Source organism: Perognathus longimembris, chromosome 8, assembly GCF_023159225.1.
Source record: "Perognathus longimembris pacificus isolate PPM17 chromosome 8, ASM2315922v1, whole genome shotgun sequence".
Classification (NCBI taxonomy): Eukaryota; Metazoa; Chordata; class Mammalia; order Rodentia; family Heteromyidae; genus Perognathus; species Perognathus longimembris.
This window is the reverse complement of record NC_063168.1, coordinates 18,965,331-18,991,830: the sequence shown is the minus strand read 5'-3', so window position 1 is coordinate 18,991,830 and position 26,500 is coordinate 18,965,331. Positions and strand designations below refer to the sequence as shown.

The following is a 26,500-nucleotide window of genomic DNA, read 5'->3' as shown; positions in this document are numbered from 1 at the left end:
TAAAAGAGAATTTTGCCTTTGCTGACTATCAAAACAAACCTTCCATTCAAAAGTATAAAACACAAAGTACATCGATCCTTAAATTATTCATGCAGAAAGAATCAGAATTGTTCTATAAAAATACAAAGTCAGAAAGACCTTTTTTTGGGGGGGGGTGGAAACTATACTACGTGAAATACTTTAAAAGATGATAAAGTTTGCAATATCTCATTTTCTTTACAGCTAGCTTTTATACTTAAACATATCACTTTTTTGATATACTATTCTTAACTGTAAATTGTAAACTGACAGGTGGTTTTAAACCCTGCTACATAGGATCTAATGAACAGAATGATTCGATTAACCTTCCATATAATTAAATTTCGATTTCAATCTGAAAATCTACTTTTCAAAACCATCTACATTAAAAAATTATCATTGCAAGGTTTATTTGAAATAGGAGCTCTATTATAAAGTAACAGTACATCTTTCATTGTTATTTTGACACTATAAATTTGAATCATGACCAAGGTTATTATTTATAAGGTTCTCACATAAACTGATTAAGTATAGCCTCCTTTGGAATTCCTGTTTACCTTTTGACATTTCTAGGGCTAAGGGACTTAAGGAGCTGAGGCATACTGAAGAGCTGCTTATGTGATTGCTCTTACCACCACTACTACTGTCATCAGCAATTACAACATTTATTCAGAGAAAGAAATGTATATAATCTTCTGTCAAGTACTTTCCTTTCTCTCAGAAACTACAAAGAATTATCTTCAAGAACTCCTTAAACAATAAACACATCAAGAGTTATGTAAATTATGAGCACATTTTGGAATTTTTATGATCAATACACACGTATAACTCTCATTATGCTTATATACTTTCTGAACTACTAAATACTTTGTATTCACATACAGATTCAATTAAAATTGTTAAATTGGCAGTTGACAAATTTAAATTTAAAATATTTTAAGAAATCACAGGATTCATACTTTTCAGAAAAGTTTGATTTAAAAAGTCAAACTATCTTAAACAGTTTTTGGAATAATCTAGTGATTGTTTTTTGAATGTATTTACCAGATAGCAGAGCATTTTTAAAGGATCCTGTTTTTTTTTTTTTTCCAATCCCATCCAAAGGGACAAAAGTTTGTAAGGACAGTATGAATATCAAAGATATAAGAATGTGGAAGTGATAAACAAGTAAACTTCACTGCTTTTACTGATAAGAAATTAAAATAGTAACAAATTTCACAATCAGATCTCTTTTCCTTTTGTAGTACTGGAGAACAACATATTTCTTTAGTGTGAACATATAGTATATCCAAGTATTCTGTAATTGTGTAAGTTATGCCAATTCATCAGGATATACCAGTGATATTTTCTGTACTTGGATCTCTCCAGATCTAAAGGTGAATAACTTAAGTGAGTAAGATTTAGAGTCCAAAAGGACAGTTGGTAACTCTGAATGTACTTATAAAGATTTTAGATCCAACAAAGGCGGAACAACTATGAAAATATTTGGACAAACTAGATAATAAAGTAGCAACATTAAGGAGAGCTATGTTTCCACACAAAAATTCAAGTAGAAACTTGTTCTTCCTGCTTCTGTCCCGCAGCTGTCCATCAAAAGCAGCTTTCTCCCTGCGGTCTATCAAATATTTCCCTCACAAATCAATTTTACACATGATCAGCCCATACCCCTACTGAGCTGAACCTCCCCGTTAATTAAGTGAAGAAATTACCATATATATTATATTAATGCAAACATCATTCAGCTAGTAATTCACGGCTGATCTGGATAATGGAAAGGTTGAACACCCATTAACCCAAGCCAACAAAATGGGTTGGCTGAGAAATTCTAGCAGGTCTCATGTGACTTTTCCCTCTAACTGCAGCTCTGCGGTATCTGCTATTGTAATAATTAAAATCCTCCCGGTAGATCAATACTGGAATCTCTTTATGGGAAGTGCCCTGATGGAAATGTCTCAAGGAAGCTGGGGCTTCGGAACTCTGAAAAATTCATTTTTTTTTATCTGACAATTATCACCACACTGCAGACTAATTCAACAGTGCACCCCTCTCACTCTGCTTTGAATGCAGTGGAGATTGACATCTTAAAAAACCTAACATCTCATTTTAACAAATAAAGGCACTATTTCCACATACAGTTTGGAATTATCAGCAATCATGAAACCACACAAAAAATTAATATACATTAAGCACTTCATCTTCTGATGGCTTCCTCTGAGTTTCAGTTATCGCTGCCTTCTCCTCATTTCCTTTCTTTGTATCTTCCTGTATTGATCTCTGCCTTTTCATCTCTTAAAAAAAGGAGAAAGACATGTAAAATTATTATAAAGCTTGATATTTGTGTATTGAAATGTGGATTTACATTATCAGCATACATACATGTATATATATTTAAATATTGTTAAAATCATAAGATGGAAAAATTTAAAAAGTCTTCATACCTGGTCTAGTCTCAACATATTGACTAAAAGATTGAAGTTGAGTTTTTCTGACTGCTGAATCCTTGCTGAACACAACAGGATTTCTAAAACGTTCTGTTGCTTTTGGTAATCTCTCAGTCCGGAGATCTTCCATGCCATTCTAAAAGTAAAATACATGGTACAACAATTCTAATCTTATGAACATGAAATTACACATAAGGAAGGCAACTTTTACTAATTTATGATCATGCCGAGTTAGAGACTTTAGAAACTCTTAGAAAGCTTTTTTGAAGTACTCAAAATTGCTCTACAGCAAGTTCTACTGTCCATACACACACACACACACACACACACACACACACACACACACACACTTTGAGACACATGGTTTACATCACTGATAACTTAGATACATTAGACACTGTGAGCCTTGCGTCTTCTTACTGAAAGGTAATGTTTTAAAAACCATGTTTGCCTCCTATGCCCCCACTATTCTGTCCCATCAGTTTATGCAGTCCCACAGACTTGTAGGACAAGAAGAAATAGTTTCTAATTTTATGCCCATTGAGATAAACCACTAATGCAGGATGAAGGCTAAAAGGTAGGATTATAATACTACCCCACTGAACTGCATTTCATCAGCTATAACTTTCCAAAGCCAGATTTGTAAGTAAGCCCTTTACAGCTAAGGAAACTACAATTATCTTTTCTGGAGCTTCCTATGTTAATACTGGTAACAAATTCAAATGGTTCTATCAACAAGAAATATCCCAGAAGACTGAACCACTGCAGTGTGTGGAAGCTGCAGATACCGAGGTGCTGTGTACCAAACAAATATTTCATTTTATACCTAATCTTTTATTATTTTTATTAAGTGTTTTGAAAGTAAATAGGGAAAGGCTAAGATGCATGACTAATAGCTAAGCCTGCTGAATGCTGAAACTGGTTATCAAAAGCTACCAAGACTTTGCCCTTCCTCTGCATTGAGACAATCAGTAATGAGGGAGCCCTCCAATGGCCTATTCTCTAGCCTCAAGGAGGCCTGGGATACAGAATTCTCAAGGGAAGGTAACAGTTTATCCTTTTCCACAAACACAGAATGCCTCATTAATAAATGTGTAAACTGCATTTTATCATAAACATAAAAAAACCAATCAATTCTGGAAGCTTCAAGAACAGATGGACTCTATATGAGCTTCATAAACAACATTTTCAAAATCTTAGCTAAAAAACATTCATACAAAGGCATCTACTTAAAACACACCTTTTTGGGGGAATAAATTTTAAAAAATTACTTCATAAGAGCTCTGGGGAGAGCAAAATGAATATCATCCATGTAGATGATTAAACTGTAAGAACGAGATACTCTATTTTAAAAAAAGGTATCTAACACACTTATCGTTAATATCATTCTTTTATCTTACTAGATGAAATTAGGATAGAAATAATTTTGGCTTTTACTTTTAAGATTATATGAATTTTACTGATATTATAATAACTACCCAATAGTCTGAAACTTAAGTCTTTATCAAAATAAACAAACATAGTTAAATTATTTTAGTCCAAGCAACATGCTAAAATATCAGTGTAATTAGCTAGCAAATCCCATCTTAAGAAACCTTTTTATGAGTAGGGACTTCTGCCACTTTACAAATGTATTCCTCTAAACCCACTAATTCAGTTAGCCTTTTCAATCCATTGTATTATTCGTAGGCCAGCTTCTTTCTGCATTAAATCCACTGCAGAAAGCTAAATTGAACGCAAAAAATCAGACCTGATCCAGGCTTCCTTTTGTTAAAAGATAGAGACCAAAAGTCTTCTGTTGCTGCCACACACTTTCATCACCAATTTATAGAAACCCACAATATAGGGGAAAAGCAATGAAAGTCATTGTTTTGGGACTTCAAAGCATCTCTGTGTCAGGGCAAGGAAATCCTTTCAGTCAGCAGGGCAATCCACATAGTCCGCAGGTGGGTAAAAAGTTATACAGAACCTAAAGTGCCCTAAAGCTAGAGAAATACTAATGGTACACTATGAGGAAATGAGGGAACATGTGGATGGAGATAATAAAGTGTAACTAATAACAATAACTGATATTTATATTATGTGTCATTTTCGCTAAAATGTTATATCAAGCAAGATTCATAATGGCACAAAACATTCAATTACATTACCACATTCAAGTAAAATAGACTCTTAAAAATAGCAAACGGCAGTTCACTTAAATGCACAGAAAACTGAAGATGGTAGGAAAATGTACTAAATTTGGTAATATTCTTCTTAGAAAAATACGTATATAGAACTTATACATATACAACTAATAGTTTCTATGCATCCTCTGATTTTACTTGAAAGGAAGAGTTTGAAAGGAAGAGTTGAAAGGAAGAGTTTCTCTGAAAAACAGTATATGAAAACTGATTACATCATATTAAATTTGTTGACTTCGTAATACAAGTTCTTAAATCTTGATTTTAATGTAAAGAATTTGATAAGCAATTGTCATTAGGATACATAAAGTGTCGGTAGAAACAAGAATATACAGCTACTGAGCCAAGTGTTCAATTAGAATTACCTTAATGTCTTGTTCTGAGCTCTCAGTTATAGCTTTCTGGGCAGCACTGGAAAGTGAATTTGCCACCTGTGGCTGAACTTCTAGGAGTTTCTTCAGCTTCAAGTCCACCAACTTACTATTTTGGTCTGTTAAATATGCAAATACCATGAATAACAAGTAAGATTTATTTTGCTCTATATGCCACCAATTGTAGGCAACATCATAAAAATATTACTATATTTTAAAAGAAAGAAGAAAAGGACATTTGGGCTATGGGACAACAAATTTGATTCTAGACATGTACAGTTCTTAAGATATATATTTTGCCCTCAGAGTGATTTCCCATAGAGTATGGTCAATCAATATACCTAAAGATAACCAAGTTATGCTACTTAATAGTCACTATGTTTTCTTGAAAAGATAATCTGTATATAATACATATGTTTATAAGTAACTGCATAGGTTATAAATAATAGCAAACTAGATATTTAAATGAGTAAGTATACATTTTAAAATTTTATAACTTTGTAATCTCATTCTTTTTGTATGTTAATTTTATTTATGCTATCATCTTAAACACGTTCTTAACCTCTTCTCAGTCACATATATACTTGGAATATAGTGTTTAAGTGTGCATATATACATATACATAGAGACACACACATATATATCTAGCATTGAAATGGTATGTTTTCAACTACCTGCTATGCAGATGGCAGAAATATAAGCGATTATAATGTTTTTAGAATGTATTCAATTAAGATAAAAATTAAAATATGACTAATTTTTACAATAAGCAATTTCAAATTATTTTAAGTATATTAATCTTTGAGAAAAAGTTATGAAAAAGTAGAAAAAAAATTTTACTTTAATAATTTCACACAAAGCAATTCTTTAATAAAATGGTTATAAAAGACATGCCAACCATTTGGTGAATGATATTTTTCATAAAGATTAATAACTTTTCTAATTATAATACTCTTAATAAACGCTATTATCATTGCTTTCATGCAAATTGGTCAGTTTATATTGCCAGGCTTCTTTTTTAAAACAATATCTGATGAACTATGGTCAAATCAAGATAAAGATTAAACAACTTATTATTAAAACATTATGACTGTTATATACATATTAAAAAAGAATTTTGGGAAAGATACAGCAAGGATAAAGATCATAATATATTCTCTGTGCTTTAATTCCAGCTTGCCTTCCTATTTCTTATGGCCATAAAGTAAAACATGGATCTGAACTGGGAAGCCAGTGTCTATCTGTGCCAACACTTATTCACATGCTTAAGAACTGTAAACAATGTATGAGTTAACTTCAAATAGGAAGAATAAGATGTGGTTTCTAAATTGGCAGAAAGTAGGAGAGAATTTTTTTTAAAGTATGAGAGTCAAGCCTGTTAGGATTAAATTAACCATTAAAAAATCCCACAAAATTGCAATAGCTGTAACTGCAAATCTCTTCTTACCTTTTCTATGAGAAAGTTTTTCCCTTTCTTCCTAATCTACCATAAAATACAGAAATATGCATTATTTATTTTCATTAATTTTATACTAGTATAAAGTGAATGCTAAGCCTTCAATTCTATTCTTATGTATGACCTTACCAATAAAGATACACTATGGTTCCTAAGAAAGTACTGGGTGTTAATTGTGATGAAAGGATAAGTAGGCAACAACAAATATATTCTTGTAAGGAAAAGGCAAACCCAATTTCTATAATTTTTAAGAAAGAAGTAAAAGGTAGTCTGATTTTGAGTTAAGCATGTAATTTTTTCTTATATATCAGACTTCCCTTGGTCTTGTACAACTATACTACTATTTAGCTTTACTCTAATTTAATACCAGGCTGAGGTGTTACTGACAAAATATGAGTTTTCTCAAGTGTTCCTTATGGTTAGAAAGCCTTGAACAATTGTTCTTGGAGAAGTAATGACTTTAAACAGGGAAAAATACCCCAAACAGGTGAGCACTGTAGGTGCATGCCAATGATGGGGGCAAAATGTCCCATTCAATCAAAACAGATCACCAAAGAGTGACTTCTAAGTATTTAAGTAATTCTACAGGCATGTGAAACTTTGCATTGATTACTTGTAGCTAGCTTATAAAGGCAAATCAAGGAACATTCATCTGCTAAAAACCACCAAAAATCTGGTGATTCATGTCTGTAATTTATCTACTCAGGAGTCTGAGATCTGAGGATCACAGTTTCAGCCAGCCCTGGCAGGATAGTCTGTGAGACTCTTATCTCTAACCACCAAAAAGCTGGAAATGAAGCTGCTATCATTCACGTGGCAGAACACCAGCCTTGAGCAAAAACAGTTTAGGGAGAGTCTAGACTCTGAGTTTAGCCCCAGTACTGGCATTAAAACAACCTACCAAAATGTAACTTTCATTTTTTAAAAGAAAATATCTTTATGTTTTAAAGAATTTACAGAGATGAATGACCAATGTGATTCACTGATTTACTAACACAAGATAGGACATTAATTTTGTTGTAATGATAGTGGTTATCAGATATTTAGTAAAATAGAAACAATATTTAAATATTTAATGTAAGCAAAGAACTGGAAAATTATTACTATAACTAAGATTATCCTTTTTTTTTCTTTGCTTGTCTATGATATAACCCAGGCTGGTCTGGAAATTGCTGCACAGCTCATCTGGACATCACTATACTTCTGTCTTGGCTGCTCCAGTGCTAAGGTTACAGGCATGTACTACCACACCTAACTTTAAGACCATAAATTCTATACTAAATCAAAAAACAAGATTCATGGTTTACATTTACATTTGGAGTATTCTTTGGATTCCATGTTTACAACATAAAACCAACATATTTAAACAAAAATGAGAATCAGTTATTTAATGCCTAAAAGTTGTCTTATATAATATAAAACATAAGATTGTATAATACTAATAAGAGAACACAGGGACAACTTGCTATTCTAATGTAATGACTTTTAGCATTCAACCTAAAATAAAAAAGATAAATAAAATAAAAAACAAAAGAAGTTAATGGAAGCAGATTTAGCTAAATGATTTGTGAGTCATAGATGAAGTAAAACTATAAAACAAGATTATGAGACAATAAAAATAAAAGCATAAAGTTTGCCATGCAGCAGGACACAAACATTTATAATTTGAAATTACCAGAAGTATCAAGGTCATTTTCTAAGTTAGTAAGTTCATCTTCACCTCCTACAACAAAGCCTTCAGGAATCTCCTCATTAGAATCTATCTCAATATTATCATTTTCATCTGTAAGAACATGTAGCAATAATGTTAGTATATTATTTATATTTTATATCCTTTGTCTAAAACACCAAAAAGGAAAAAGCAGTATTTTAAAATAGTTGTTAAAACTGAGGTCTAATAAAGATAAGCTAGTTAAGAAATCGGTTTTAAGTCATTTTTTTTCACTGCTGGATTAACATTTGTATTTCAAATTCTTATATCAAAGATGAATTATCATATAAAAGCAGAACAAAGGTTTTGACAATTTGCCATCCATTGTCTGTGCTGTTTCTGAGTCAATGAACTCTGAGTCCTTGTATTTTAACCTATAATGAATTAGTAATCTCTAAAAATGACACATAAAAATAAAGTTAACTTGATGAGTCATCAAATAATATCTTGAGAACTCATTTTAACATCCATTGGCTATAACACATCAGTTCTTTTTTTAAAAATAATTACTTATTTATTGTTAAAGCGATGTACAGAGGGGTTACAGTTTCATATGTAAGGCCATGGGTACATTTCTTGTACTATTTGTTACCTCTTCCCTCACTTTACCCTTCCCCTCCCCCTTTCCTTCTCCCCCCATGAGTTGTGCAGTTGGTTTACACCATAATGTTTTTGCAAGTATTGCTTTTGGAGTCGTTTATCTTTTTATCCTTTGTCTCTCGATTTTGATATTCCCTTTCACTTCTCTAGTTCTAATACACATATATACAGTATACAGGGTACTCAGATGAGATACAGTGATAGCTCGGGGACAACCACAGGAAGGGGATACAAGAGGATCACCAACAATAGAAGCTACGATTTCATTTGGCATGTTGAAAGTAATTACAACAGTGATATCACACTCGTTTCCATAACATGGAGTTCATTTCACTTAGCATCATCTTATGCATTCATAGGGGCATAGCTATTGGGCTCTTGTGATCCTCTGCTGTGACTAGCCTAAACCTGTGCTAATTTTTCCCTATGAGGGAAACCATAGAGTCCATGTTTCTTTGGGTCTGGCTCACTTCACTTAGTATAATTTTTTCCAAGTCCTTCCATTTCCTTACTAATGGGGCAATGCCATAAAATTCCATTGTGTATATGTACCACATTTTCCTTATCCATTCATCTACTGAGGGGCATCTGGGTTGGTTTCATATTTTAGCAATGACAAATTGTGCTGCGAACATATCAGTACTTATAGACTTGTGGTTATATTGAAACCATTGTTTTTCTACTAATGAGACATTATTCCCAAGGTGTATTAAGAATATTAAGACATATTAAGAATAAGATTAGAATACTATAATACTATATTTTATCTATTCATGTTTTTGTGGTGCTGGGGATTGAACCCAGAACCTTACACATTAGGCTAGTACTCTACCATCAAGTTACATCCCCAGGCCTTAATATAAGTACCATTATATAGTAGAATGTTTAGAAACAACTAAGAGATACACCTTGGAAGAGCTCAAATCATGACAACTATTTCAAAATATTAAATATACACAAATGAGGAAGTATAGCACTATTTTTATGCTCTTAGTAAAATGTGACAGGTTAGAAACTGAGGTTATTTTACCTTAAAAATTTCTACTATATACAAAAGCAAAATCTCTCCAAGACCTAATAATAAAATTGGTGAAGAATTTCATACATTTGCAAAGACATAACAGTCTTAGTAACATATTATATATTTATAATATATGCTGGACCTTTTGGATATGTATATATATATATATATACATACAAACACACATATATAGATATCTACACTTATAGTTATTAGTGGTTTAGCTATGGACGTTGAAGAATCCATACATACAAACAGTTGTTTAGCCTTGGAAGTTGATGAATACCCTTGTTATTCTCCTGCATGATTTTATTGGATATTTTTTTTTTGCTAATGGTGATATATTACAAAGATTTTTTTTCCAATTTAGAAATTCCAGAATTCCTGAGCTTTGGCTTAAATCTTCAACATTTACGCTCCAAAACTGTACATCTTTATGACTGTTTTTTTTTCTAGCTTCCCAAGTAAATACATACTAAGAATATTAAATGTACTCTGTAAGCTATTTAAAAGAAAATAACAAATTAAAAAGACTGATAAATGATTCCTGGGTAGGGGGAAAGCAATAAAAATAATATGTGCACTCACAGAAATAGCCAAGGCATTATACATAAATGCACTGTTAAGTGCACTCAGGTGAGAGATCTGTTTAGATCAACTATGCTTACAATGAACATTTAATACATTTCATAAGTCTCATTTCATTAATTTACGTTCTTCAAAATTTTTTCTCAGACTACTTTTATTGCTTAAATGAATTAAACATATTTCTTGGTGTTAAAAAGATTATCCAAACACTTCTTTTTAGTATTATTCTGTATTGGAGAAAATTTACTAGTAGATTTAGGGGATGCTTCATTTCTATCTACCAGCTTCATTTCTATCTATGCTTCATTTCTATCTACCAGCCTCCAATGATTATTGCTGATCATTATTAACCTGGAGCAAAAATACAAAATTCAACATTCATTCATTTACTCAAGGAACTTCTAACACATAATGTACCTACAATATGCAAAACCTGTGTTGGATGTTGGAGAGATACCAAGTTCTACAAGACATTTATTCTTCCTGCAAGGAATATATTGAAGTGATTGTAATACCACATAGGATAGGTGTTAATGGAGGTAGAAATAAAGTACAAAGATTCAAAAGGTAAAAAGATGACTCTTTGCCTGTGACACCAGGAATTCTTTCTTGGAAGTGCTAACCTATAAATTAGGTCTTGAGAAGAGTATAGAATTTCAAGAGGTACAATTGAGAGGAGAGCATTATATAGACATGAAAGCAGACAAGGGTAGGTTATGTTCAGAGAATAGTGTGAAGTCCAATTTGGCTCAAGCATACTTAGTGGGAAATAATAGGAGGTAGGACTTGAAAGGCAAAATGTAGAAAGTCTAGAATAGCAGAATGGGAAGTTTATATTTTACTTGATAGGAATGAAGAAGTGATTATACTGTAACATGATCAGCACTGTACTTTAGAAGATTAGTTTTCAATCTAAGTATCTTCTTATGGACAGTTGTAAGGTATGTATAATTTATAAGTAGTAAAGTAAATAATGAAGCTTTTATCTTTTATAAACTAGAGCAGCTTCACTACCATCTCTGTAATATCACTCATGATTAAATTCTCATATCCTTCTTAGTTGAAAGAAATAAATATAGGAACTGTGCAGTAGAGTTCGACATTATGCACGTGACATCAACCTTCATGTGAAATTACTGACCTACCTGGTAGTCTAGAGAACAGTAAAGCTGGAGGTAGGAAAATCAGGTTGAAATTCAGGAATAACTTGGAGGTAAGAAGTATGGGGAGTCTAACCTAAGATAAAAAGAACTGAGGATGGTTATGACATGATTTAAAAATTTATTAGATATTAGGGGCTGGGGATATAGCCTAGTGGCAAGAGTGCCTGCCTCGGATACACGAGGCCCTAGGTTCGATTCCCCAGCACCACATATACAGAAAACGGCCAGAAGCGGCGCTGTGGCTCAAATGGCAGAGTGCTAGCCTTGAGCGGGAAGAAGCCAGGGACAGTGCTCAGGCCCTGAGTCCAAGGCCCAGGACTGGCCAAAAAAAAAAAAAAAAATTATTAGATATTAGGTTATAGAGAAGGAATACTGGAAAGAATGAGGGTGAGGCAGATATCACAACGAAATCTCCACCTGTGTGACTAGAATGATGGCTCTGAAAACCCAATGTTGCTATGAAAAGGAATAATTAACGATGGAAATTTGGTTAGATATGGGTATTTTCAGTACCAAGAATAGGTTAAAAAGGTATATCCTCTTTCATTACTCATTTATATAATGCCAGGTTCTGGCATAATGTTAAACAGGTGCTATTCATTTTATTTCCAATTGAATACACTTGAAATCTTTCTACATTGCTACTGACCAGTAATGCTAAGTGGGGTAATTATTATTATATAATATAATATACATAATATATAATTTATATATATATAGTTAATCTTAGATAAAAGGATTATCATTTGGGAGGGCAAGAGTAAAAACTGATCTCCTATACAGCTCAGGTCTTCTTCTTCTTCTTTTTTTTTTTTTTTTTGGCCAGTCCTGGGTCTTGGACTCAGGGTCTGAGCACTGTCCCTGGCTTCTTTTTGCTCAAGGCTAGCACTCTACCACTTGAGCCACAGCGCCACTTCTGGACATTTTCTGTATATGTGGTGCTGGGGAATTGAACCCAGGGCCTCATGTATACGAGGCAAGCGCTCTTGCCACTAGGTCATATCCCCAGCCCCAGCTCAGGTTTTCTTAAGACTAGATTCCTTCTTCCTTTCCATTCACTAACTTCAGCTTTACAATGAACCTTGAATTTCTTTTAGCAGTAAATATTACACATTTCCAAACACACCTGTGGAAATGCTCTAAATTCACTGTAGCAGAACTAAAATAGATATGCATTTGTGTGCACATACATGTATACTATTAAAGATAGTATCACATATAAATATGAATATAGATGCAGATATAGGTATCTTTATGGGTAACCACTGAAAATTAGGTAGGTGAGAAAGACAGAAACTAAAGTAGAGATTCATTATGTAGCTGAAACTGGTTTGCAAATATGGCATGTATTATGTGACCAGGAAAATGTAAAAGGAGATTAGATGTGCACTGGGATGTGAAAATGCATTCTGGTTGGCACTGTATAAGAATACAAGCAAAATAGACATCCCAACAGTGTGAATTACAGCACAGCAATAAGGCTAAGCTTATACTTTACTTGTGAATAGAATATTTATAGATAAACAGAATATCTGGTAGTAACAACAATGAAAAGAATATCTACAGTTCTAAAAGAATAAATTGAGGTCATTAAAATGTACTTAGAAAAAAAATGTCCCCAAATTCTCCATTATGGTTTTTAATATTCTCAGCAAAGGCCCCCATAAAATTCATACACTTATGGTTTGATAAGTAACACAAAAGTTAGCATAGTACTCATTACTATTAAGTTGAAAATAGGAAGTATTGAAGGACTTTAAGATTTTGTCTCAACAAATTCAGGTAAAACCATTTTCTAGCTCTGAAATAATAAGGATCAGAAAAACATACAGACATTCTCATGGGCACAATACAAATATTTTCTTGCCAAGGGTGATGGCTCATAGTTGTACTCCTAACTACTTAGGAGACTGATATTGGGAGGATGATGGTTCAAGGCTAGCTACATTAAAAGGTGTGTAAGAACTAAAAAAAAAAGGTGGGCACTGTGACATTCCCAGTGATATGAGAAGTATAATAGGAGGATTAAAAGTCCAGTCTGGCATAGGTTAAAAGAAAACTCTATTTAAAAAGAAAATTGAAAACTGTCTATTTGAGATGTTAGCCAGGGGCTGGGAATATGGCCTAGTGGCAAGACTGCTTGCCTTGTATACATAAAGCCCTGGGTTCGATTCCCCAGCACCACATATATAGAAAACGGCTAGAAGTGGTGCTGTGGCTCAAGTGGTAGAGTGCTAGCCTCGAGCAAAAAGAAGCCAGGGACAGTGCTCAGGCCCTGAGTCCAAGCCCAGGACTGGCCAAAAAAAAAAAAAAAAAAAAAAAGAAAATGAAATGTTAACCAAACATTATTTGCCAGGTGCTGGTGGCTTACTCTTGTATTCCTAGCTACTCAGAAGGCTGAGATCTGAAGATCACAGTTTGAAGCTAGTCTAGGCAGGAAGGTCCATCAGACTCTAGTCTCCAATATACCCAGAAGTGAAGCTGCTGTATAGCACTAGTCTTAAGCAAGCAAAAAACTCAAGAACAGTACGCAGGCCCTGAGTTCAGGTCCTAGTACTGACAGAAAAACCCCCAATCCCACATTATTTTTTGTAAGTCAAAAGGAGGCAGAAATATTAAATTTAAAATTATTAAATATAAAAATATTAAATTAAAACATTTAAATTTACATGATCCCAATCTAACTCAAACTAAAGTGGTAAGTGATAAAGTGATAAGTTATAGAACACATACATAAAAACATAAAATAGTCACCAGTGTCTCACACCTATAATGCTAGCTACTTGGGAGTGGAAAATTGGTAAAGTCATAGTTTAAGGTCGGATTGGGCAAAAAAGTCCCAAGACTCTTTCTCAGTCAATAGCTGGGTGTGGTAGAGTATACCAGTCATCCCAGTAGGAGGCTGAGATGGTAAGAAACTTAGCTCCAGGGTAGGTTGAGCAAGAAATGTTTTCAAGACCCCACCTCGACAGAAAAATATATCATGTCCTGTCTCCATCATTCCAGCTATGCTAAAAGGGTAAATAAAAGGATTATGGTGACAACTTAATCTCAAAAATAACTAGGGCAAAAATGGCTTGCGTGGTAGACAGCTGTCTATCAAGCACAAAAACGTGAGTTAAAAAAATCCCCCAATATTAAATGTATAATATGAATGGTAAATATCATCTTAGAGCAAGGTAGTTACTTACTTTACAAATGTGATTGTGTACCATAAACAAAAATTTAACATTTATATACCCAAAGAATAAATTCAGGCCAAAATGTGTGAACAGCATCATACATGTCAAAACAAAGACAGCAAACTTTGTCAAAGTTATCAGAGACCTGTACCTAGCCAAGTAAGATAAAAGACAATGGACCTACAAGTTTGTTACACAATATGGAATATAACAATGTCATTATCATCATTGCTAATCACTATCATCATCACCATCATCATTCTTATGGGGGATTAAACATGTGCTAGGCAAGTGCTCCACAACTGAGATATATATTTAGTTACATTTGGAGCGGGGGGGGGGAGAGGGAGGGTTGTCAGTCCTGGGCTTGAATTCAGAGTCTAGGCCCTGTCTCTGAGTTTTGTTTTGCTTTGTTTTTCTGCTTAAGGCTAGTACTCTATCACTTGAGCCACAGCTCCAATTCTGGCATATTTTGGAGATAAGAATCTCATGAACTTTCTGCCAAGGCTTGCTTTAAACCTCAGATCTCAGCCTCCTGAGTAGCTAGAATTAAGGGCATGAGCTATTGGTGCCTGGCCTAGAATGGGATTATTAAATGGGGCTATTACAAGCATATAACAACAAATGATGCTAAAAATTAAAAAAAATGCTTAATATGCCACAATAGTACCAATTCTCTCATATGACTACAAGTACATTTAAATGCAAAGACCAATTAAAGCCATGCTCTAGAATCTAGCACAGGTATGATTCTCTTATTTACACAAGAATTGTTATATGCAGTTTTAATGGGATGCAAGTAGATTATCTGAATACATGGCTCTACATGATATAAACTATCTTGCATGTATATTCTGTGAACATCATGAAGCTGAAGATGCTTCACTTCAAATGTACTGTTTCTTTTTCTTATTGGTGCTGGTTGCTGCTTGGGAACAAGTGGGATCAAATAGTAGGTCGGAGTGATTATCATGTCTCTAGCAAGTTGCATTCATCTATTGTATTCATCTAGTCTTCACCGTGCTCTTCTTTGTCACTCTGTACTACTACAGCTTCTAAAATCTTCCTAGTCTAGTATGCTATCCAGGCTGGTTTCAAATGACTTCTCTCCCTTTCACATTACACCTTAGCAAAAGCTGGTAGATCTGAGGGAGCATACTATTCATTCTTTTCCCCTGATATGTCAACCTTGCAAGGGTAATTTTCATTTAGGAAACTTGTAAACCCAACCGAGTCTTGAATTTGCTATGTAAGGGCCAGCAAATCATAGGCCAGGGGAAAAACACAGCCCACTTTTGTGGTAGCCCACTATGTGAGTTTATTTAAGTATTGTTCGTGGATGATTACAGTTTACAAAGCAGAGTGGAGATGTTGGGAGAGACCATATGGCTTACAAAGTTAAAATATTTACTCTGATCTATTCTATAGTTTGCTGATTCATGATTTAAGACTGTGGATATTGCTTAATAGGTAGATATGTAAGTCTGAATATTTGTCTTTTAGAAACAACTTTTATCCCTTTCCGCTTTTCCTAAAGGTTTCTCCTCACCTCCTAGTCTGAATAGCAAAGATCAGACATAGTCTGATACATGTTCCTTTATAAGCAGCCCAAGATACATCACTGAGGACAGAGAATAAGCCTACTCTACTTATTTTATATCAACCTTTGCTCTCATTAAGAGTCTATCATATGATATAAGGCTGTTTCCAACATCTAAGGTATGTTGTATTTATGGGATAAATGGACTTGGGTAATTTTGTTTAGGGGTGGGGAATGTGTAGCCCAAAGGCCATATCAGGCCTATGAAATCATTTGGTATATGACAGAACAGACAAGCAATGCTTCTTGTTGGCTGCCATCTGCTTGTGTTGCTAATTTTTCATGGCCTGTAATAATGTTGTAAGTATACAAATGTTCCTTAACAGAAAATAGTCTCCCCACCCCTACTAGAGAATAGGGAATGCCTGATTCAGGCATATTCTCATAAAACATCTGTTAAATCCTATCCCTTTTTCATTTCACTCAACTTTTCCTTTTTGTAATCTATAGTTCTTGACACCTTGCCAGATCAAATCCTCATTTGTTTAACTTTACCTTAGCAATTGAATGATGCCAAATCCAGGTGTCTTCTCTGTCTCTGTCTCTGTCTCTCTCTCTCTGTCAATTGTGGGACTTGGACTCAGGGCCTGGGCACTGTCCTTGAGCTTTTCTGCTCAAGACTAGTGCTCTACCACTTGGAATGACAGTTCCACTTCCGGTTTTCTGGTAATTAATTGAGATTAAGACTCTCATGGACTTTCTGACAGGGCTAGTTTTGAATGCCATCCTCAGATCTCAGTCTCCTGAGTAGCTAGGATTATAGATATCAGCACCCAGATGCTCTCTTATCGTACAGACTATAATCTTTAGACTATAATACTGACAACATTTGTCTAGTCTATTCTTTATGTATCCTTAGGTAGGAGGTTATAAAAACTACATTTTCTTAACCTTCCAGAGTTTGACATTAGTAACTGTTTAACACTGGGAGAAAAATTAAAAGAAACAATGATAAATCGCCATCCTACTCTTACTATTCTGATACTAGCTTTATGATGCCATGGGCAGGTGGCATTCACAGCATTAGGACAGCCTATCAGGTGAATAAGGAATATGGATGGGGATTTTCCATCAATCAGAGACATAAAGAAGCAAATATAAAGACTTCTATATTTATAAGAGAATTTTAGGATAAAAGAAACACCTTGTTTTTAATGATAAATCAATACAAACTATCACAGCATTATATAAAAGTTCAAAACTGTAATAGAATACAGAAACTGAAAAAACTGGGCACATGCCTAGCATTCACAGACTTTGAGTGCAATACTGAAGGAAGGATGGAAGGAAGGCGAAAGGGAAATTACATAAACAATCTTAAATCATAGGAGCTGAAAAGGCAAGCAAAGGATTTAGTTAAGATATTCACATTCTGAGAAGTCCAGAAGGACAGGTACATAGCTGTTTATAAAACAAATGTAAGGAACGCCATGTTAGACACCATGGGTGCTTTCAAGATAATGAATCAATTAGAAATCACATCAGTAAGTTTCAGTTTACTTTGAAGACACTTATTATTAACCTGGAAATAGCTTGCCTTTGTTTTAGCTATGTCAAGTGTCTTTCAAATCCTGAATTGCTTACTATTCAGGTTGATTTTAGAATTCTAAGATTAACTCAGGCCAAATAGTTGGCATGTTTCCATATATAAATAGGTTACTCTTAAAATAAAATAAAATAAACTACATCATAGGCCTCTTGAGTATGCTGTTAAATTTTAAAAGTTTCAAATTTAAGATGCCCAATTAAAATAATCGATAAATATAGTAAAATAATCTCTGAAGATACTGAAGAAAACTCTTTTACAGTACAGAGAGTTAGGAGATTAAAAAGAAACTGATATTGGGCTTACTTGAAATTCTGACAAATAAGGCTACAATGTTAGACTACAATCCAACCTGCTTTACAAAAATTTTATGTTAAGTGAAAGTTTTTGAGCTAGGAGTTGAGTGTGAACTGATTATTATGCACATGGTCTTAGATTCAACTCTAAGAACAAGGAAGACAAAGTCTTTCATGTCAAAGTTCATCACTTATGAGTCCTATAATCTAAACTTTACTTACTACTACTGCATTTACTTACTACTAAGACACTTAAGGAAGCATCATGGGGTATCACAAACCAAGGTTTGTATGAGTTTTCTATCAAAGACAGTAAGTACTTTCTGGTCTGTTATAAATTAAACCAAAAGATTGGTTTACCAACAGCAATGGTAATCTTGTGATTTACTATACTTTCTTTAGTTGTTTTTTTTTTGCCACATATCAATAGGTTAGCAACTTTATGTTTTTGATGTAACATTTTGAAGTAAGAATAAAAAGTCCCAAAGGTGCACTGAAGATTTCTGGGTTGTCTGTAGAATATGATACAAGATTCTTTAACTCACCTCCAGATGCCTTTGACCTTTCTTTCAACTTTTCTGCAGCCATTTCACCATAGCTAGGAAGTTCTGACATCTTCACTCCAGATCGAGCTTCTGCTATTAGCTGACGAGCTCTCTCTCTCAGCTGCCGACGTCGCTCTTCATCTTGCTGCTAAGATATATTGAACAGTTGCCAACTCAGTAATTGACAGAAATGCAATTTCATTTTCAATCTGATCATCATGATAGTAACTGGTTTACAGCATGGTGCTTGCCCCACATTATAAATAGGATGCTCTATATCAGTTGGATGTCACACCATTTTAAAAAGACATTCTAGAATCAGATTTTTTAAAACTGACAAATTATTATAGTAAATGCCCATTAAAAATTCAAATTAAAAATGTTTGGCGATATACATCATGAGAAAAACTCAGGAAATACTAATAGGAGAATCCAACTTTACAGAAGGAAGTCACAAGACAGAATTTAAATTAATACCTTAGTTTTTAAATAATAGTTTAACTATTTTCTAAGAAAAGCATTGAGCACTGTTATCTTTGATAGCAGCAAATAAACTTATCAAATGTAAGAATAGTATTTTTATATGGAATAGGAGTAGGAATCGATCAGTATGTAATTCTGATTTAAAGATGATCAACAACAATAACCCAAGAGTGACATAAAATTTATTTTTGGCTATTCCTTCTTTTCCCAGGTGAACAATAAAAAATGACAAAAGTCTAATATGGGTTTTGAATCTACTAAACTAGAATTAAGAGTTGCAAATAATCAATGCAAAATTATTTTGTAAGCTTGAAAGCAAACAAAATAAAACATTAACATGACAAAACAAAGATTGAAATAATGTGGTTCCAATATATCTTTGTAGGGTTATCCTTAACATTTATCTCCTAACCTCAAAAAACCTTATATTTATTCACAAAGAATTGCATGTAGTATGTAGTTTCAAGTACCTGTGGCTCTCTTCCTAGACTGTGCATTTCTCTTATTATTTAACTCCTACTCACTCTTTAAGACACACACCACACACACGCACACACGCATGCACGCACGCACGCATGCCAGTCCTGGGGCTTGACCTCAGGATCTGGGTGCTGTTCTTGAGCTATTTTTTTCGCAAGGCTAATGTGCTACCACTTGAGACACAGTTCTACTTCTGTTTTTTTTGGTGGTTATTTGGAGTTAAGAGTCTCACAGACTTTCCTGCCCAGGCTAGCTTTGAACCTCAATCCTCAGATCTCAGCCTCCTGAGTAGCTAGGATTACAGGTGTGAGCCACCAATGGCCAGCTTGTGTTAATATTTTTTGTACTTGTCAAGTTATAACTCTGTAGATACGTGTACTTCTGGACAGAGCTGAGCTACGTAAAGGCATGAGCTAATCTCATTTATCTTTGATTCTCTGGTCTTTAACACAAAGCATGGTAACATGCTAGATGCTATACAATTTTTAAGCAAAGTACAAGGGATATACCTCAGTGTTAAAGCACATACGTAACATGTGCAAAGCCCTGAGTTCAATCCCTAGCACTGCCCTCTCCAACAAAATTCAAGCCTGAAAATATACTGAACTCAAAAAGCTTATAACCATAAGGAGCTTGACCAAAATGTCCCACAAGTCCAGAAGAAAATAGTTTTGATTAAGAAGCAGACAAAAGGCATGTCATTTTTTGAGCTAGGTCTGAAGAATGAAGAGGATTTGGAATGGGTAGAGATGGGAGTTACTTTCACCAGGCTTGATTTGGAGAAGTAGTGTAGGAGATATTGAGAGATAGGAACAATATAAAGACATAAAGGCAAGAAAGCATAATGAGAGTAAATAACATAATTTGCCAGAGAATAGAAAAAGTAATGATAAAAAGAAAATAAAAGCTGGGTTGACACTAAAAGACCTTGCACAACACGGTATTTTAATTTTATATTAAAGCAGTAGAGATCATTAAAAGGGTGTGTGTGTGTGTGTGTGTGTGTGTGTGTGTGTGTGTGTGTGAGTGAGTGAGTGATTTACTCTGTGTATGTCCTTAAATTTAGGGGAATGACTAACCAGAAGTTTTTATGAGAAAGACTAATGTGACAACAGTGCTTAAATGAGCACAGTTAGGAAGCCATATTAGTCTCCAAGGAGCCTGATACCAGTGGCTCATTCCTGTAATTATAGCTACTTGAAAATTTATGATTGGGAAGCTCTTAGTTCAAGGCCAGTCTGGGTAAAATCTTTGTTAGAACCAATTTCAACAGGAAAAGCTTCCCACTACAGCAGGGAACAAATAGGATTGTGGTCCAGGCCAATCTGGGTAAGAAGTGAGACCCTATTTCAAAAATAACCAATACAAAAAGGGTTTCATGTGGTAGAGCAGATACCTAACAAGCACAAGGCCCTGAGTTCTAATTCCATTTGTCTCCTATGAACATCAGTTTAAATCCATCAAACATTAAGAGTCCAAGGAAGCTAAAATAAGATTATAGAAGAGAAAGTGGCAATGGCAGTAGAAAGAGAAATGTGAGAAACATATTTGAGGAGAATATATGAAAATACCCAGATTGGGACCCTTGGGGGGGGGGTATAAAAAGAAGAGCTATTGACATCTTTTCTGTGAGGCAGCTTTTGAAACAATTCTTAAAAATTAGCAATCAAAAGGAAATGAATCAATTAATTACCCAATTGCTCTTGTGTGAAATGAGTAAAGTTCCAGTCAATGACAAAAACCAGCTAGTAAATGCCCCACTCAAAGTACAGTTACAAATCATTATAGCAAAGGTTACTATTATGAAAGCTTTTAGTGAAATGTCTGACAGAGACTGTATACTCATATGACAATGTAGGAAGTCTATATTTTCCAAAGACAGGTACACTAATATATGCTTTCCTCTACATGCTTTCCTCATAGGACTGAGGTAGAGCTTGGTGGTACTGAATTATCTAGCAGTCACAAGGTCCTGGTTTCCAATCTCAAGACCACATGCTCTAATGTAGTCATAAGAGCAAGTCATAAGTCATAACTTGCTACTCTCTCAAAAAGAAGTGGCAGTGATAGTATTTAATCCCTCTGGGCTAGCTTTAGTATGTAATCAACAGAACACAGATCCATGTTACAGATGATTTCCATACCCACTTGAAATTCTTACATTCCGGTAAGCTCAGGTGACATGCCGTGAGAAGCCCAAATCCCAGCCCAAGTTCATTGGGATCATGATGGCCCAGATGTTATACATGTGAATAAAGAAGCTTTCAAGCCTAGAGAGGGAGCTTATTGGTAAGAGTGCTTACCTAACAAGCTTGGGGGTATATGGTTTCAATCTCTAGCATGGCCTCCTGCTACCTCTTCCCCCAAAGCCTTTAGATGTTCTCAGTATCTAGCCATTTTGTTTTTGTTGGTGGTGTTTTTTTCACATCTAGCAATTTTGAACTTTGAAGAACTTGTTAACCATTCATTCAAATCTTCTCAGCTGAAGCCTTCCATAATATGGTACAGAGACAAAGCATCCTTACTCAAAGAATCTGAGAACCTAACAAGACTTATTCTATAATATTAGATTTGGGATAGGTTATTAAATAGTTGTAGTAATTGAAGCATATATTTAAGTAATACCACAAAAATTAATTTTAGTTGCAACGGCAAAACTTAAAGAAGCATGATAAATAACACAGCAAGGAAACAAACATATACAGGAGGATATTAAGAACAATTGGCCTTTAAGAACAATTGGTCACTTTAAGTTGTTAAGCAAGCAAACAACTAACCAGTCATTACCACTACTATTGCCACCACTACCACTACTTTGCAACTAGATGCAATATACTGTCCTACATACATATTGATTTGGACAAACAAGCTCTTTAAGGTATTGCTGAGTATATTAGAGAAATCTGAAGATGTTCACACAGAAGTAATTTCACTGTCTTTTCATAAAAAATATAGATGTATCTATGCACATAGAAATACATGCACTGAAGGAGTTCAAAGAACTACACAAAATTGTCCTGATGGAGATTTCTGAGTCTCAAAACATGATTTTTCTGTGTGTGTGTATGCCAGTCCTAATGTTTGAATTCAGGGCTTGGTCACTGTCCCTGAGCTGTTTTGATCAAGGATAGCAGTCAACCACTTGAACCGCAGCTCTATTCTCAGCTTTCTGGTAGTTAATTGGATATAATAGTCTCATAGATGTCCCTACCCAGGCTGGATTTGAACCATGATCCTCAGATCTTGGCCTTCTGAGTAGCCTGTATTTATAGATGAGTGCCCCTGGGGCAAGGCTAGAATGTGGTATCATATTTCTTTTTTTTCCTCTTAATTATTTTCACTTTTAGCTTTCCACAATATAAATGTACTTTACTCTCATAATCAAAATTATTTTAATACATGAATCTTGGAGAAGGAAGGAGAGAAAGGGTGTGGATTTGGGAAAAGACGAAAGTTTTTGGAAAGAGAAGCTTATTTGTAGGTAGAAGAGTAGTTTGTAGAGAACAGTGTGAGACTGAAGATGTAAAAACTGTATTTTACACATGATCTCATTTAATTCTAACAACCTTCCTTCCATGTTTCCTTCCCTCGCTTCCCAATACTTAAGATTTCAAGTCCCAAGAATCCAGAACTAGAACTGATGTCATAACCAAGCGTTTTAGCCTATGTCTGATGCTATGGCTCTTGCTCTTAACTTCCAAACTATTTGATCCTCAAAGCACCAAATTACATGACCAATTGAGGAAAATTGAGCTTTTGCTAAACTTTCATCTTTCAAACTTAAGAAAAGTTAAGAGCACTAATAAAAATCATTATTTGATATGCCTTAGGCAACTAGATTTAAGTGAATTTTACTGTATGAATAAATTCCAACTCCTCAGAGTTGGAAGTTGTTGGTTCAAGCTAAGTTATTTTAACAGAGTTAAATGAGTTTACCATTATAAATATGAAATGGGAACCTAAGTTTATTCCACAAGGCCCCCCCCCCACTTTCTTCTGCAAGCTTACCAAGAGTGCAATTTAAAGCAGGCAGTCATTAATAAAACTAACTCTAAAATACTAATTACAGACACTTTATCAATTTCCATGTAAATTGTTTGTTTGTACTTATTTACCCATCATTGTTCCCCTTACAATAGAAAAATGCAAATGAACAAATCAGAATGCAGCCCTAATGGGACTTTCTGTTTATAACCATTAGCCCAGAGGTGTGCTGTAATTCAATTCTCAAGTAGCAAGATTTAGCCTCATTAACAGACTGCAAGGGGCAGGTTACAACTCATAAAACCCTACAGTAAACAAAGTTTATGGACATAGCACAAAATCTTGAGCCTGATTGACAGAATTCTAGTTCCCTATCAGATTGCCTTAATTTACTTTTCTACTAATGTCCTAACACCACAGAGACAATTTTGCTTGGGCCTAGAGCTCTCCCCTGGGATGGTATATCTGCATTGTTTGTTTTCTCTCCCTTTAACTTCCCTCAAGACAAAGAACTGAGAAAATAAAAGTTAATTGTTAAAAGTCATCATGGAGGGCTATAGAGGATGTAGCTAGGTGGTAGAGAGCTTGCCTAGCTTGCACAAGGCCCTAGGATCAATCCCCAACACTTCAAGGGGAAAAGAGTCATGAAGGAAAAGCTTGTAATTATACCAATTAAGCTGATTATAATCAGCTTAATTGATAGAACTAATTTCCAGTTTATTAATCTCTAGATTTGTTCTAAGGAAAATAATTTCATTTTAATTTTTATACGTAAGTTCCATTAAAAGTCATTTTGTTAGGTCAGTGCTTGGGCTCGGGAGCAGAACGCTTCCCTAGCATGAATAAGACCCTGAGCATAATCCCCAGCCACACACACACACACACACACACACACACACACACACACACACAGTTTGTACAGTAGTACTTAAATGGAGAGCAACAATATCTACACATTTTATTATTTTTGCAAGAAAAGTCATATTGTCCATGTTCAAGGAAAACATGTCTAGAACAGGGACAGTGATCATTTTATTATTTTTAAGCATTCAACATAATTTGCCCAACTATGTGGTTAATATTTCTAACAATAATTTATCTAAACCTGTAAGTACAGAAATGTGTTTTAATATCTGCTCTGACTATTCTCAAGTCAAAAGACTGATAAATTGCTATAATTAAACTTTCTGTTTACTACGACTGCTGACAAAAAACAAGGCATCATTTACCTGGCAGCTTATTAAAAGGGAAAATATATTCAAAAAAATTCAAGTTTAAGTAAGCTTAAATAAATTTGTGATTTTAAAAAATGACACTATGCCAGGAGCTAGTGGCTCATATCTGTAACCCTAGTTACTCCAGGAGTCTGACTGATGGAGGATGGAGGTTTGAGGCCAGCCCAGGCAGAAAAGTCTGAGATACCATCTCCAGAGGCATTGTTTATATGATAGAGTACCAGCTTGAGCAAACATGTCAAGTGAGACCATGAGGCACAGATTTCAAGCCCCCCAAATGCTTTAAAAAACAGAATGGCTCTGATGACATTTACCTTTTTCTATACAGTATTATCTAGGATAATCTAGCTTTTCTAATACAGATGGACTCTTGGTAGGGTTTGATGGTAGCTGTGTTTTGGGAAAAGGGCTCCCTTTCCTTGACTTTTTTTTAAAGTTAAAACAAACTTTTGAGAAAATACTGGTTCTCTGTTTTCATACAGGTAGGTATTCTGTTCACAATTTAGTGAGATAGTTATTGATATCCTATCTTGAAAGAAGTTGAGTCTCAAATATACTACCCAAGGTCATAGATATTATAAACAGCAGAGTCAGAAATAAATTCAGTATTTGCTTGAAAGCACTGGTCTTATCCACTACAAAACTGTGGTGTACAGAGTATAATGTTTTTCCAATACTTAGACATATGAATTTTTTATTTGTACTTGTACTGTACAAATCAGTTTAATTTCCCCCTTGTGCTACTGAATAGTGTGATAATGAAAAACCAATTTATATTCATTTAAAACTTAGGTTTCCAACCTTAAATCATAAGCCTTTAAGAAAAGTGTAAAATGTAGCACATTTAAGCTTTGCTTTCTCTTTGCTAATATCTTCAAGATAAGGCAAAAGTTCTGCTATGGTTCAAAATGAATCCATATTTCAGTACATTGGAAATATTCAAATAGAGAAGATAGATCAGAACAAACTATTCTGGACATGCCTGAAAAAATATTTAGCCCTTCATATGTCTTCAGGTTACTTTTTTCTTATCATTCTGAAATGGTCTGCAATCTGCTATAGATAGATGCACTAGCAAAACTTGACAATTTAAGGACAAACTCTTCAAGAATAAGTAATGTAATTCCTTGTTTCCTTTCCATAAAAATGTATTGGTATGCAATTTTTATATTTCACAGTTCACCGACATCTAGGCAAGCTTTCTTCCACTGCTTCAATGGTGCTACTTTTAATTTTATCCTCCTTAGTCGTAGTAATTAAAGTGATCAGCAGTGGCATCCCAGCGGCTTTGACACAGCTACAACCCCCTAGCAGACTTTTGCTTTTAAGGGGAAGGGGAAGAAAAAGAACTAGAGTTTCATTTCACAGAGAACAAGAAATTCAAGCTTCTCCAATCTTCAACTTTATTCAATTGTTCTTTCAGCAGCCTTTGGATCTTAAGAAGCAAATAAAAATGGCTGCCATGGGGGGTCCTTTTTAAACTTGCCGCAAATGTCACCAACTGACATTAGCCAAAAAATGATGCAATGGATTTGCAAAAGTGAATTAGAACATAAGAACCTGTCAGTATGGCTGCTGAGATCATTACCCACCCAAT

The 26,500-nt window shown here is 34.5% G+C and overlaps 1 protein-coding gene and 1 long non-coding RNA gene across 6 annotated transcripts in view; one reads left to right on the top strand and one right to left on the bottom strand.

The window, feature by feature from the left end:
• Ehbp1 (EH domain binding protein 1) overlaps window positions 1-26,500 on the bottom strand; it is a 270,123-nt gene that overhangs the window by 43,307 nt on the left and 200,316 nt on the right. For 4 of the 5 annotated variants that reach the window (XM_048352600.1, XM_048352599.1, XM_048352602.1 and 1 more), the window contains 5 exons: window positions 18,722-18,869; window positions 8,145-8,252; window positions 5,008-5,132; window positions 2,457-2,595; window positions 2,200-2,306 (listed from right to left, as the gene is read on the bottom strand). In XM_048352600.1, coding sequence (XP_048208557.1) covers window positions 2,200-2,306; window positions 2,457-2,595; window positions 5,008-5,132; window positions 8,145-8,252; window positions 18,722-18,869 — 627 coding nt within the window. The remainder of the gene's footprint in view (window positions 1-2,199; window positions 2,307-2,456; window positions 2,596-5,007; window positions 5,133-8,144; window positions 8,253-18,721; window positions 18,870-26,500) is intronic. The other variant, XM_048352601.1, reaches the window with a different exon arrangement.
• LOC125356247 overlaps window positions 17,867-26,500 on the top strand; it is a 17,609-nt gene continuing 8,975 nt past the window's right edge. Inside the window, exons 1-2 of the long non-coding RNA XR_007211841.1 lie at window positions 17,867-17,989; window positions 23,178-23,180. This is a non-coding gene — a long non-coding RNA (uncharacterized LOC125356247). The remainder of the gene's footprint in view (window positions 17,990-23,177; window positions 23,181-26,500) is intronic.